The sequence below is a fragment of the Adiantum capillus-veneris genome, chromosome 13 (assembly GCF_014529385.1).
Source record: "Adiantum capillus-veneris isolate H3 chromosome 13, ASM1452938v2, whole genome shotgun sequence".
Lineage (NCBI taxonomy): Eukaryota > Viridiplantae > Streptophyta > Polypodiopsida > Polypodiales > Pteridaceae > Adiantum > Adiantum capillus-veneris.
Genome location: NC_140943.1, coordinates 2,590,581 through 2,605,697, shown reverse-complemented (window position 1 = coordinate 2,605,697; position 15,117 = coordinate 2,590,581). Strand labels below are relative to the sequence as shown.

Genomic DNA, 15,117 nt, shown 5'->3' with positions numbered 1-15,117 from the left:
ATTGGCAATGAGCATACCCGTGCTATTACACATGTGTAAAAGTAACTTTCCATAGTGATCCGGCTCTTTCTCATCCATTGAAGTACGATCATACAAGTGAACTTCCTCCAACTCCCTTGAAATGTATGGCATATCAAATTGTTGAGTATCATGTTGCAATGTTTTGTGTGCGAGCATTCATATCCCCAAATACAATAACATCACCTTCACCTTTGAAATAAGCAATGTCCTCTTCCAAATCAGAAAATGGTTGATCTCTATCCATGCAAGCATAAAAGGGAGAATCATGATGAGGAATGTAGCAACCGGCTACAAAAATGGGTGCTCTTTTTGGTGTCATAATTTTCAGCCATACATAACGTTTGTACTTGTCATCTTTCACAATTGATACAAAATCTTCCAATCCTTTCTTAACCATACATGCTAACCCTCCTTGTCCTCTTCGTTGCTTGAGATTCTTTGACCACATCAATGAATGTACATTGTAATCCTCCAAGCCGTTAATCCTTTGTGTATCATGCTCCCAAGTTTCAACAAGAAGTACAACATCGGCTTTGCTTGTTAGTTCATCAATGCCAACCCCCGCATTCCATGGGTATCCATTACAATTCCAAAAGCATATTTTCAATTGTAACTCGGTCTCATAGGTCACGCATCCCTATTTGCTTGAGAGACTTGCCTCCTCCTTGGGCACATTTTCTTCATGAGAGATCTCCTTGTTTTTATTATTCTTTTTCTCATATGCCTTGCGACGCATATTTTGTTGCTTAATAGTGCGATCTTCACATACAAAACATTTTGTATCCCTCAAATAGATCCAACTATTATCAAGGATAATCTTTCGCTTGGTCTCATCCGGCATGGTGCATACAATTGGCCGTTCTCCGAGCGAGGAACTCTTTGCTTCCCCACTCTATGTGCTCCATAGACCATAACTCCGGACATGCCAAAGTGGGTTTTGAAGAATCTTCAATAACAATGGCAAGAGAAGGAGGTGTCTCTAACTTCTCTTCGGGAATTCCACGAATAACAATGTTCTTGGAACGTCGCTCCCGTTCCTTCAACTCCTCCACATCCACATTCTCAACATTCTTTGTTTGAACCATAGCTTGCATGAGTGAGGAATTAGAAACCACATTGCTACCACATACATCAGACCAAGACTTGTTTGTGCATACATTTTTCATGTCGCATACATCCCGCTCATAGTGTCATAATTTCTCCTCTTTCAATACATGGTCATGCTCTACTTTGCTCATCCGCTCCTTCAAAGCATTCAAGTCCACAAGAGAGCGTTTTACATTCAGATATCTTCTTCTGCAGGATACCCCCCTAGTAGCGAGAAACAACGAGTATGTATAAATCCAAGTCGTCTTTTCCAATGTTACTGGGTAGTTTTTATAATTTTGTAGGATTTGTCAATTCCTACTTGCTACTGACTAAGTAGTAGTATACTTATTCGGGATTGTCGATGCGTGATTTGTCGAGATACGTGGAATGTGTTAGGCTATAACAAGCTATAGAGCAACTCAACCTGTATCCGATTTCGGCGCACCAAGCAATCCCCCCGAAAACCCTACCTAGATGGGTGAGTAAAATTAGATGAATTTAATCTTCCAAATTGTTATTTTCCATTTCTTCTTCCAGGCGATACCCAGATTCGAACTGGGGAATTGAGGATTTGCAGTCCTACGTCTTACCGCTTGACTATATCGCCCCGTTTCAAAGATTCTATTCTAATGCCGACTTGAAAAGACCATCGAGGACGTTCAGCCGGTCAGACGAAATGTCTCACCAGTGAGTATAGTGCTGAGATTAGAAACTGACAAGTAGTTTCCCCTATGCTCCCGATGAAAATTTCTAGTTTCATATGCATCCACTTCGAAAATGACAACCTGCAACCTAGTTATTCGCCCCGAAATTTCGAACGAAATTGTGAATTGCAAAAACTTGAAATTTCTATTCTATAGGTAAGAGTTTTGTATGTTTCTTCATTTGGGGTCAAACCTCTTTATTGTCCCCAAAGTAGGCGGATAGCGGGAATCGAACCCGCGTCACCTCCTTGGCAAGGAGAAATTTTACCACTCAACTATATCCGCGCAATCCATCATTTTATTTTACGCACCAAATTGCATCTTTTGCCAATGAGATCCTTAATACACACTTCTTTTAATATAAGAAAAGATTAAATTTACCTACATAACTTCATTTCTTTTCTTACGAAATCAACTTAAACTGAGTTATGTATTGCAAATTGCAAATCCTTCTTTCTGGCGGTGGAAAATCTATTTATCTCGTCTCACATTTGAATTCCCCACCCGTAACGGTAAGTTACGAGGGGAAGAACCAAAACAGACTTTTAGGAGATGAAGGAATTGGGTATACCTACCAAAAAAACTAATCCAATCCATAATGAGGCCCCTGAAAAAACAATATTTTTGTTGTCAGACCATCCTCCGGGAGACGCAAACGCCACAGGCACACCAACAACTAGTAAAAATGAGGTAGCAATTAATGCAAATAAAGCAAATTGAAAAGCAGTAGTCATAATTCCGATTCCTTTCGCATGAGGAATTGATTTTCTGTACCACTTAATCCGCATCCGACGGAGCTGCTGCGAAGTTTTCATTTGTAGGGAACAAACGTCTATTTCTAAGACTAATTTATCAAATCCCTACGACACCTCTCAACTAGAAAAGTTAGCTCAACCCCGCCCGCTATTGAAGATGTTTATCTCATGTAGCGATATTTTCACCCCGTATCTGTTGTATCGTAGCAAGGGTAGAAAAAAAAATCTCTCTCTATACAAATAGATCTTAGAATCAAAAACTTTTGCGGTTCATTCGCAACTCGATTGTCTTCCCCAATCATCTGGTAGACTTGGGTTACACTTTTTATCCTCCGAATCTCAAAGGAAGAATTCGCCTATTTGGGAGAGATGGTCGAGCGGTTTAAGGCTCCAGTCTTGAAAACTGGCATGGCACCTCGATGCCATCGAGGGTTCGAATCCCTCTCTCTCCTAACATTTGGATCAGCCATAAAGGAGGCAAGAGTGATAGCTGAGATCTACTCCGATCCGAAGAGGTTCTCCTCCAATACGTTGCAAAAAACCATTATTTGTGTGTGTATAACATATGACTAGATGATGAGTTGGAATCTACCTATCCAGTTGGATAGATAGATCTTAAATAAATGTGATGAATTAAAAGAAGAGGAGGCAAATTTATTAAGTCCTCACTTGTTAGCGCGTGGGAAATTATTTACCTATTTTACTTTTCTGCCATCACCCTTTCATCATCTAAACAAATTCTTCGGATTTTAATTAAGGGGTGTCATAGAAAGAACGGGTTCGGTATCGCGGTCAATTCCTTTTTCAAAGCCGGCTGCGGCTGCACGAGCCCTACCTGCGTGCCATAGATGGCCCACAAAGAAAAAGAATCCCAAAACAAAGTGAGAAGTTGCTAACCAACTTCGGGGAGATACATAGTTTACAGCATTAATCTCGGTAGCTACCCCGCCTACAGAGTTTAAGGAGCCTAAGGGTGCATGAGTCATATATTCCGCAGATCGTCGCTCCTGCCATGGCTGTATATCCCTTTTCAACTTACCAAGATCTAAACCATTTGGACCTCTTAGAGGTTCTAACCAAGGAGCACGAAGATCCCAGAAGCGCATTGTTTCGCCCCCAAAAATAATTTCTCCGGTGGGGGAACGCATTAGGTATTTTCCTAACCCAGTAGGTCCCTGGGCAGAACCTATGTTGGCGCCGAGACGTTGGTCTCTAACGAGGAAGGTAAAAGCTTGAGCTTGAGAAGCTTCTGGACCGGTGGGACCATAAAATTCACTAGGATATGCTGTGTTGTTGAACCAGACGAAACAGCAGGCAGTGAAGCCAAATATGGCTAGAGCTCCCAAGCTGTAGGATAAATAAGCCTCCCCGGACCACACAAAAGCTCGACGAGCCCAGGCAAACGGTTTTGTTAATATGTGCCAAATCCCGCCGAAAATACAGATGGATCCGAGCCACACATGTCCCCCGATAATATCTTCTAGATTATCTACACTCGCAATCCATCCCTCTCCGCCAAACGGAGACTTTAGTAGGTAACCAAAGATAATATTGGGGTTTAGAGTAAGATTCGTAATTTCTCTTACATCTCCGCCACCGGGTGCCCATGTATCATACAACCCTCCGAAATAGAGTGCTTTGAAAACCAGTAGGAAAGCGCCGAAACCTAGTAATATTAGATGAATACCGAGAATTGTAGTCATCTTATTTTTATCCTTCCAAGTGTAACCAAAGAAAGGAAAAGATTCTTCCAGAGTTTCGGGACCAATCAAAGCATGATATATGCCTCCAAAACCCAAAACTGCGGAAGAAATCAAATGTAGCACTCCGGAAACAAAGTAAGGGAAGGTATCGGCCACTTCCCCGCCAGGACCTACCCCCCAACCCAGGGTTGCCAAGTGGGGAAGTAGAATTAATCCCTGCTCATACATAGGCTTCTCTGATACGAAGTGAGCTACTTCAAATAAATTCATAGCTCCAGCCCAAAATACAATCAGACCAGCATGAGCTACGTGGGCACCAAGCAATTTACCAGACAAATTAATCAACCGGGCGTTCCCCGCCCACCAAGCAAAACCCGTGGTTTCCTGATCGCGACCACCCAGCGAGAGAGTTCCATTAAAGAGCGTTTCCACGGGGTAAAACCTCCTCGGGGAATACAAGATTTTCGTGAGGCTGATCCTGAGCTGCCATCCAGGCACGGATCCCTTCGTTTAGTAAGATATTCTTTGTGTAGAAAGTCTCGAACTCGGGATCTTCTGCTGCACGAATTTCTTGGGAGACAAAGTCATACGCGCGCAAATTTAAGGCGAGACCAACTACTCCGATAGCACTCATCCATAAACCCGTCACTGGCACAAATAACATGAAAAAATGTAACCAGCGTTTGTTGGAAAAAGCGACACCAAATATTTGGGACCAGAAGCGATTTGCAGTTACCATCGAATAAGTCTCTTCAGACTGAGTTGGATTGAACGCCCGAAATGTGTTTGCACCGTCGCCGTCTTCAAAGAGAGTATTTTCAACTGTAGCACCATGAATGGCACATAGGAGAGCAGCGCCCAGAACTCCTGCAACCCCCATCATATGAAATGGATTCAGAGTCCAATTATGAAAACCTTGAAAAAACAAAATGAATCGGAAGATAGCCGCTACACCGAAACTAGGTGCGAAGAACCAACCGGATTGTCCTAAAGGGTAAATCAAAAATACGGAGACAAAAACCGCAATCGGACCAGAGAAAGCTACTGCGTTGTAGGGGCGTAATTGTACGGACCTAGCCAGTTCAAATTGGCGTAACATAAAACCTATTAAGGCGAAAGAACCATGAAGGGCGACAAAAGTCCATAAACCCCCCAATTGGCACCAACGAGTGAAGTCCCCCTGTGCTTCAGGACCCCACAAAAGAAGCAAAGAGTGGGCCAAACTATTAGCAGGGGTAGATACCGCGGCAGTCAAGAAATTGCATCCCTCCAAGTAAGAACTTGCTAATCCGTGAGTATACCACGAAGTCACAAAGGTCGTACCCGTGAACCAGCCCCCCAGGGCGAAGTAAGCGGTGGGAAATAGTAGTAAGCCGGACCAACCCACAAATACAAAACGATCTCTCCTGAGCCAGTCATCCATACTGTCGAATAAGTCTTTCGGTTCTTTGGAAGATTTTCCAATGGCAATTGTCATATCTGTTCCCACTAAGCTACCCAAACCACTTTTAGGTCCCTCATTCCTATTTCTATATTCCAGGAGTTGGTATAGTTCTCTTGAATATGAGATTACCAGATTGTTGATAAGTCATTTTATCAGAATTTGTCGTGCGAGATCAAAAATCGTAATATTTTCACAAGGCCTTCTTGCCCTTTTCCATTTTTTTTTCACTTTTCTTTCAATTTATTCTATTCATCATTTTTGCCCAATTCTTTCTCCTCCCTGCTTGTCGTTCCAATATATCATCCCTTCTTGTCTCTGGGAGATCCCTTCTGCCACGTCAGATATTTAGTAGGTAAGCCCCCCTTTTCTTCCAGGACTTCGCTAACCATTTTAACACAACAACGAACCTGATCCAACGGAAAGTCGAGTTGTTTCCGAGAATCCGGGGTAGGTAAATACGAAATTTTGTAGTATAGTATAAGGAGTTTACACATGTTATGCATAGGAATACGCGGAACTTATGCTTTTTATTGCATCTATCTCTACTTCGAGGATATTTAGGGACTTATTCTACCAATGCCTAGGAAACCTTAAAAAAATATTTTGTCTCGACTAACAAAAATAGGTAGCAACCAGAGGGTGTGTCGGAAATTTATGCATCGAACAGGATAATTATGTCTCCATCTAGACTCCTAGCAGTGTAAACGGTTTCCAATTGTTTGAAAGATGTGGAAAAGGGGAGAGTACCAGAGACTTGTAAGAATCTTTTCAGTAATTGAAATTTGTTTTGTAATACAGTGAATAGGGAAAAACTATTTCCCAAATTACAATTCTTCTTTTGTATCTTCTTTCGCAACTGCAGATGTAAAGATATATATCTATAAAACAATAAATAGATAAATCTATTTATTGTTTGTCTTTTCGTCAGATTTGCATTTAATTCCCGAGGTAAGAATAACCAAAATGTCTCTGGTACAAAAAAGTATATCCAACTGATTTACCGATACCGCGGGAGACAATACAATATTCTTTTTGCATGATGACTTAGTTACATTAAGATCCCCCCCCCCCCCACGAACAGGGTTCGTGTTGACTCCAGTATCTTTTTTTCCTAGCCAATGGTACTGGATATCTAAATTTTGGATAACTACTCTCTCTATTAGCATCTTACATGACTATTTTAGCCCTTTGTCGGATTTGAACCGACGGCTTACGCCTTACCATGGCGTTACTCTACCGCTGAGTTAAAGGGGCCTATGTACTGTGAATAAATATAGACTGGCGATAAAAATGGGGTAGAATCCCAATTTTTATTTCCTCGATTGAACTAATTAAGCTGCATCCATGGGGAAGTCAGTAGAACGGAAAGGAAAAACTGATTCTCTTTAATCCCCGGTAGGAACTTCCGGTAAATTGGAAAAAGAATTGACAATTGACTTTGCGGAGACGGGATTTGAACCCGTGACCTCGAGGTTATGAGCCTCGCGAGCTACCAAGCTGCTCCACCCCGCGTAGTTAATGCCTCTAACGTAAGTATTATACATCTCTTAAAGAATTACATTGGACATAAATAATGCATAAACAAAAATGATGAAGATGAGTAAATTGCAGTATTTTATCTATCCATCCTATCTTATCTATTTATCTATCGATAAATAGATAAGATTTCAATTCTCTAAACAAGCGGTAGATAAGGCGGGGGGGTAAGTAGTTTTTCTACCAACTCGATTTCAACACTCCAGGCAAGACACAGGTGTGTGCCATCTCGCGGGGTACGTGTCTGGAAAAACCAAAATCTCGATAATTGGATCTGGGTCGTCCGGTTAGGGAGCACCGGTTACGGAGACGAACGCGTGCACTGTTGCGTGGTAGAGATTGCAATTTTTCGGAAATAATTAGTTTATCCTGGATCCGCAAACTATTCTTAATCTCTCGTCTCAAAAATTGGCGAAGAAGATTATATTTTTTCACCAATTTTTTCTTACTATTCTCCTTTTCAATAAGACTTTTTTTTGCCATAATTGGTAGGTAGGTGAGCAGAGTTGTATTATTACTACGAAACAAGTAGGCAGTCGGTGTGCCGAGTAGAAAGGATAGTGAGGGTAAATCTGACGCGGGAACAAGCAATTTTGTAGTTGAACAAAGATGAAGACTAGCCAAATTTACCTGATGTAGATGCTATCAAGAAAGCTGCGTAGGTAAATATATAACCCACGGAGAAGTGCGCTAATCCAACCAGTCGCGCTTGAACGATAGAAAGGGCAACCGGTTTATCTTTCCACCGTATCATATTTGCAAGAGGCGTTCTTTCATGAGCCCAAGCTAAAGTTTCGATGAGTTCTTGCCAGTAACCGCGCCACGAAATCAAAAACATAAACCCGGTAGCCCACACGAGATGCCCAAACAAAAACATCCATGCCCACACAGATAAGCTGTTCATACCAAAGGGGTTATAGCCATTAATAAGCTGCGAGAAATTTAGCCATAAATAATCTCTTAGCCATCCCATTAGATACGTAGAAGATTCGTTGAATTGAGCAGCATTGCCCTGCCATAAAGTGATGTGTTTCCAGTGCCAATAGAAGGTAACCCATCCAATTGTGTTCAGCATCCAAAAAACAACTAAGTAGAAAGCATCCCAGGCAGAAATGTCGCAAGTTCCCCCTCGGCCGGGGCCATCGCAAGGAAAACTATAACCAAATTCTTTCTTATCCGGCATCAACTTGGACCCGCGTGCATCTAAAGCACCTTTCACCAAAATTAGTGTAGTGGTGTGTAAACCTAAAGCAATGGCGTGGTGAACGAGAAAATTTCTGGGACCAATCGTTAAAAATAACGAATTATTGCTACTGTTAACAGCGTCTAACCAGCCAGGTAACCACAAGCCCCGACCAGCATTACTTGCCGGACTATCTACTGAAGATAGAAGCACGTCAAAACCGTATGAAACTTTACCATGAGCAGATTGAATCCACTGAGCAAATACGGGTTCAATAAGAATCTGTTTTTCCGGAGTCCCGAAGGCTAGCATTACATCGTTATGAACATAAAGACCTAACGTATGAAAACCCAGAAATAAACTAGCCCAACTTAGGTGAGATATAATTGCTTCTTTGTGCTCTAACATTCTTGCCAACACATTATCTCTATTCTGCTCGGGATCATAATCTCTAAGAAAGAAGATGGCTCCATGTGCAAAAGCTCCTGCCATGATAAACCCGGCAATGTATTGGTGGTGAGTATATAGTGCTGCTTGGGTCGTATAATCCTGCGCTAGAAAAGCATAGGCGGGTAAGGAATACATATGTTGTGCAACAAGGGAGGTGATGACTCCCAAAGCAGCTAAAGCAAGTCCTAATTGGAAGTGGAGAGAATTATTCACCGTATCATAAAGTCCCCGGTGTCCACGTCCCAGCTTACCTCCCGGGGGAATGTGAGCATCCAAAATTTCTTTCATGCTGTGTCCAATACCAAAGTTAGTTCTGTACATATGGCCGGCAATTATAAACACGACGGCTATTGCTAGGTGGTGATGAGCCATATCAGTTAGCCACAAACTTTGAGTTTGTGGATGGAATCCCCCCAGAAAAGTTGGAATAGCTGTTCCTGCTCCTTGGTTGCTATTGAACAAATGGGTGTTAGAGTCAGGATTTTGCGAGTAAACGCTCCATTGACCCGAAAAAAAAGGTCCCAACCCCTGGGGATGCGGGGCAGTAGTCAATAAATCGTTCCATCTGACATGCCCGCCCCTTGCTTCGGGAATAGCTACATGAATCAAGTGGCCTGTCCAAGCTAGGGAACTCACTCCAAATAATCTTGATAGGTGATGATTAAGACGAGATTCAGCATTTTTGAACCAGGAGATGCTTGGTTTCCATTTGGGTTGGAGGTGTAACCAGCTAGCTAGTAGGAACAAAGCCGCAACAGCTAGCAGAAAAATGGCTCCGGTGTAGAGATCTTCGTTATTGCGTAAACCAATAGTGTACCACCACTGATATACGCCGGAATAGGCAATATTGACCAGGCCCGCGGACCCCCCCCCCCGGGTATAGGCTTCGACCGCCGGTTGACCAAAATGAGGATCCCAAATGGCATGGGCAATCGGCCTGACATGTAATGGGTCCTGTACCCATGTTTCAAAGTTGCCCTGCCAAGCTACGTGGAACAAATTCCCAGAGGTCCATAGAAAAATAATAGCTAACTGACCAAAGTGAGATGCAAATATTTTTTGATAGAGACGTTCTTCGGTAGTATCGTCATGACTTTCAAAATCATGCGCAGTGGCTATGCCAAACCAGATACGACGAGTAGTTGGGTCCTGGGATAGACCCTGGCTGAACTTTGGAAATCTTGATACCATAATGTTTCTCAAATCCTCCTAGCCATTATCCCACTGCAACGATTCTCGCCAGGAAGAATGCCCAAGTTGTGGCGATTCCACCCAGAAGGTAATGAGTTACTCCCACTGCACGTCCCTGTATAATACTCAGAGCTCTGGGTTGGGTAACAGGAGCAACTTTCAATTTGTTATGAGCCCAAACTATAGATTCAATAAGTTCTTGCCAATAGCCGCGACCACTGAATAGAAACATTAAGCTAAAGGCCCAGACAAAATGAGCCCCTAAGAATAGAAGCCCATATGCAGATAATGAAGAACCATATGACTGAATGACTTGAGAAGCCTGTGCCCACAAAAAATCTCGCAGCCATCCATTGATTGTCGTTGAACTTTGTGCAAAGTTTCCTCCAGTGATGTGGCTCACTGCTCCCTGTTCACTTACACTTCCCCATACATCCGATTGCATCTTCCAGCTGAAATGAAATATAACCACTGAAATAGAGTTGTACATCCAAAATAGCCCCAAGAATACGTGATCCCAAGCAGATACCTGGCAGGTGCCCCCCCTTTCGGGGCCGTCGCAAGGAAAGCGAAAACCAAGATTTGCTTTGTCGGGTATTAGTCGAGAGCTGCGTGCAAATAAGACGCCTTTCAATAATATTAGTACAGTAACATGAATTGTGAATGCGTGGATGTGGTGCACCAAAAAATCTGCGGTGCCTAATGGAATTGGAGCTAAGGCCACCTTGCCGGCCACTGCTACTAAGTCGCTCCCACCCCAGGCCAAGCTGGTGCCTGTTGTTGCGTTAGGTGCAGTCGATCCAGGAGCCAAGGCGTGAGTATTCTGGATCCACTGGGCAAAGATTGGTTGCAGTTGAATAGGGGTATCCGAAAACATATCTTGAGGACGCCCCAAGGCACTCATAGTATCGTTGTGAATATACAAACCGAAGCTATGAAAACCAAGGAAGATGCAGACCCAGTTAAGATGCGAAATTATTGTATCACAATGACGAATGACACGATCCAACAGGTTGTTGTATTGAGTAGTTGGATCATAATCCCTTACCACGAAAATAGCTGCATGTGCAGCTGCTCCCACTATTAAGAAACCCCCTATCCACATGTGATGTGTAAACAAAGAAAGTTGTGTTGCGTAGTCGGTAGCTAAGTAGGGATAAGGCGGCATAGCATACATGTGGTGAGAGACAATAATTGTTAAGGATCCCAAAGTGGCAAGATTAATAGCTAATTGAGCGTGCCATGGACTTGTCAAAATCTCGTAAATACCCTTGTGTCCCTCACCCGTGAAAGGTCCTTTATGAGCTTCTAGTATTTCCTTCGTACTATGCCCGATACCCCAATTTTTCCTGTACATATGACCAGCTACCAAAAAGAGAACCGCAATGGCCAAATGGTGATGTGCGGTATCAGTTAACCACAGACCCCCTGTTATCGGGTTCAATCCGCCGCGAAAAGTTAGAAAATCCGAGTATTCCGACCAGTTCAAAGTGAAAAACGGAATTAATCCTTTTGCAAAACTTGGATACGTCTGAGCTAGAAGATCACGATTAAGGATGAGTTCGTGAGGAAGGGGTATTTCTTCGGGGTCAACACCTGCGTCTAGGAGCTAATTGATAGGGAGTGATACGTGTATTTGATGTCCCGCCCATCCTAGCGATCCCAATCCCAATAGACCGGCCAAGTGATGATTCAACATGGATTCAACATTTTGAAACCAAGCTAATTTTGGAGCAGCCTTGTGATAGTGAAACCAACCAGCAAAAAACATTAATCCAGCAAAAACTAAAGCACCCACGACTGTGCAATAGAGCTGTAACTCGCTAGTTATTCCGGAAGCTCGCCATAGTTGGAAGAATCCGGACGTTATTTGCACGCCCTGAAACCCCCCGCCCACATCTCCATTAAGTATTTCTTGACCCACTATTGGCCAAACAACTTGGGCACTGGGTTTTACGTGTGTGGGATCATTCAGCCATGACTCATAGTTGGAAAAACGGGCTCCATGAAAATACATCCCGCTCAACCGAATGAAAATAATAGCTAGTTGGCCAAAATGCGCACTAAATATCTTACGGGATATATCCTCCAAGTCATTGGTATGACTATCAAAATCATGGGCATCGGCGTGTAGGTTCCAAATCCATGTAGTGGTACTGGGACCCTTAGCTAAATTTCTTGCGAAATGTCCAGGCTGAGCCCACTTCTCGAAAGAAGTTTTTACAGGATCCTTCTCTACCATAATTTTGACTTCTGGTTCTGGCGAACGAATAGTCATTGGGACTCTCCTCTCTTCGAGCAGGGGAAAGCAACAACCTACCAACAGGAGATATAAAATTTTTGAGAATTGGGGGTTTCATTAACATGCAAGAATCTGTTACTTCCCTCCAAATTTGAAAGTTGAACGTCTATAGTGAAGAGATCATGTGGGATAGGCTTTCGGTGGTATTATTACATGGCTTAGCGGCGCCTGATGGGGGGGGGGGGGGGGTCGACGTCTGAGAAACAAAAAGTTTTACTTACTTTGACTTCCCTATTTAGGAAGTCACGCTACTCTCGTACTGTTGTTCCAACTCTCCCACCGATGAGACGGGGAGAAGCGTCCCGTAATTTTCAGCCAATTTTGTGCTTCGGCATAATTGTCGGGGGAAAGTGCTATTGCCCGTCGCCAATACTCAGCAGCCTGATCAAACCAAGCTTCCGAAATTTCTAAATCTCCTTGATAAATGGCCTGTTCCCCTCGACAAGAATGGATGATTCCTTTCCCAGTAATCTCCTCCTTCAGAATCGAACTTGGGGGTTTCCCACCCCATACGGCTCATATGACTGCACTCCCACCCTTTGGGTGAGGGATGAATCCTACTCCCGAGGTGAGGTGTGGGAAAACTAAAAATAGCCAGGTTTTCAATTCTATTCGTTCCAAATAAAACCTTTTCCGTACTCACAGCTATTGGGAAGAGAATAACAATCTCTTCCGTCACTAACTACCCTATCTCAACATGGATCTTTCAAAATGAGAGAAATATTTTCCTTTGGGATTTGGTACTACGCCGTGTCTCGCCACTTAGTGCTTTTTCAACTGCCTCTTCTACAGAAACGAGTTGCATAAATCTTTGATGAGCCAGCTTCATTGTATCGATCCAGATTTTCAATGAGAAATCCTTACGACGCTGCATTCCCTTATTTAGTTAAATTATCCATAGGAAGGTTAGGCCGGTTACCTCCTCCGAACTCGGATTGTTTGGAAGGGGGCTAAATCCCACAGCTCGTGGCAACTCCCGTCTAGAAAGATGCTTGGGGAAGCCTTTTTTTAATCGGTTGATTGATCATGAACCGAGGAGTCCCGAGGTGTAGATAGTCGCACGTGGTGGCAGATCACAGCCATATTATTAAAAGCTTGTGGCAAAAAGGAATTACGCTCCGGCGCTTGAAAGTAGTATTCCAAAGCTTTTGCATGGTTACCATTACTGGTATGAATAGGACCTATATTGTGGGGTATGTAACTTCGGTCGTAAGAATCAATCTCCAAACGCATGGCTTTGTAGTAACTTCCCGAAGCTTCTGCATATTCTCCCTCTGATTGGGCCGACATCCGTTACGGTTGCTTACGCAGAAAAGCCCCGATTCAAAACCGCACGTGAAAATTTTGTATCATACGGCTCCTCCTGCCCAATTTAATTTACGAGGAAGCAATTTGAGAAGTTTCATTACTCTTGCTCTTGATAAGATTTCTAACCAGGCGGGGGTTAGTGTCTGACAAAATCGGTATCTAACCATCCTTCTTACAAGGAGTTTCTTTTTCTATTGGATCGATTGCGTTGCCGTCAATGAATTAGTGGTAGCTAAACTCCCTGGCAATTTCTTCGTTCCCAACGCTTTGTTTCTCAGAGGATTATTCACTCCGGCAATCTCCGATGATCTAAGGGATATCCAAAATACAAACGGGATGGTTGCTTGTTACCCCAATCGCAATTAGTCGTTATCGCGACTTCGAAGTTGTCGAAAACACATAACATTTTTTGAATTAAGAGGTTGACGAAGAGTTTGTATTGCCGATTTCTCTAGTGGTGTATACTTGCATCATTCGGAGTTTTCCAACTAAGTATTTTCAGGACAAATATCTACAAAGTATTTGATTGAATCGAATAAAAGCTTCTTCTACTAAGCTTTTCGAGAGTAATACTCAACAACTAACAATTCATTGATATCCAAATTGACGGATTCCCGGTTGACCAGATGGTTGACTAATCCCGTTGGTTCACCCGTTTTCGAAATAGACAGAGTTAGGTGATCTGGTACTTCGTTCCCACTGAGAGACTCACTCTTCGGAGCATTGGCAGAAGTTGGTCGGTTCCGAATACTGATAATATCCCTAGGTTTACATCGATAGCTTGGTATATCCACAACGCGATGGTTTACCAAAATATGTCAGTGACAAACCAGCTGTCGGGCAGCGGGAATTGTGGAAGCCATGCCTAACTGAAAAATAATATTATCCAGACGCATCTCAAGCAGTTGCAACGGAACTTGACCTGTCGAATCCCTAGTTCTTCTAGCAATGCGAACATATCTTAGTAATTGGCGTTCTATCAATCCATAGTTAAGACGTAATCTCTGTTTGGCTTCCAAACACGCGCAGAATTGAGAAATCTTTCTCGACGTTGATTGGTCAACAGCAAGTCGAAATTCCCCCAAGTTAGACGTATTACTCTTACCCGTACCCATAAGTCCTGGCAAATTTTTTAGACGACGCATCAATTTTAGACGAGGTCCTCGATACCGAGACGTAAAAACTCCTTTTCTATAAAATAAAATGAATGTTTTCCAAGTGGCAAAAAAAAAAACTATGGGGTCGGCACGGAAATATTATTCATATCCACCACCAAATTTGGTAGAAGTTAATTGAAAATAGTATCTGTAGAAATCATAACATATAGTTAAAAAAATTGATAAATATCCACTTCGACTTGTTAAAAGTATTTGAATAGAAAGATGGGTGGAGTAGACGGAGATTCATTACTGGTGCATACAAAAATTTGTA

General features: G+C 42.8%; 1 protein-coding gene and 4 non-coding genes across 5 annotated transcripts; 1 reads left to right on the top strand and 4 right to left on the bottom strand.

Annotated features, from left to right (window-relative positions):
- Nucleotides 1-1,645: 1,645 nt before the first annotated feature.
- TRNAC-GCA (transfer RNA cysteine (anticodon GCA)) lies at nt 1,646-1,717 on the bottom strand. Its single transcript has one exon. It is a non-coding gene; the product is annotated as a tRNA-Cys (tRNA).
- Nucleotides 1,718-2,028: 311 nt separating this feature from the next.
- On the bottom strand, nt 2,029-2,099 carry TRNAG-GCC (transfer RNA glycine (anticodon GCC)). The gene has a single exon. It is a non-coding gene; the product is annotated as a tRNA-Gly (tRNA).
- A 310-nt stretch (nt 2,100-2,409) lies between these two features.
- LOC147443520 (photosystem II CP43 reaction center protein-like) lies at nt 2,410-6,727 on the bottom strand. Its single transcript, XM_086526326.1, has 2 exons — nt 4,705-6,727; nt 2,410-4,655 (listed from the first exon to the last, which is right to left on the bottom strand). Exons 1-2 carry the CDS (start codon nt 5,747-5,749, stop codon nt 3,319-3,321), a joined length of 2,382 nt encoding a protein of 793 aa, XP_086382452.1. The 5' UTR covers nt 5,750-6,727; the 3' UTR covers nt 2,410-3,318.
- Nucleotides 2,933-3,021, top strand: TRNAS-UGA (transfer RNA serine (anticodon UGA)). Its single transcript has one exon. It is a non-coding gene; the product is annotated as a tRNA-Ser (tRNA).
- Nucleotides 6,728-7,154: 427 nt separating the features above from the next.
- On the bottom strand, nt 7,155-7,228 carry TRNAM-CAU (transfer RNA methionine (anticodon CAU)). Its single transcript has one exon. It is a non-coding gene; the product is annotated as a tRNA-Met (tRNA).
- Nucleotides 7,229-15,117: the final 7,889 nt, after the last annotated feature.

Coding starts and splice junctions, on each gene's coding strand:
- LOC147443520 (XM_086526326.1), bottom strand. CDS start 5,749: ATGACAATTGCCATTGGAAAATCTTCCAAAGAACCGAAAGACTTATTC. Junction 4,656..4,704: donor CCCCGAGGAGGTTTTACCCC/GTGGAAACGCTC, acceptor GTCGCGATCAGG/AAACCACGGGTTTTGCTTGG.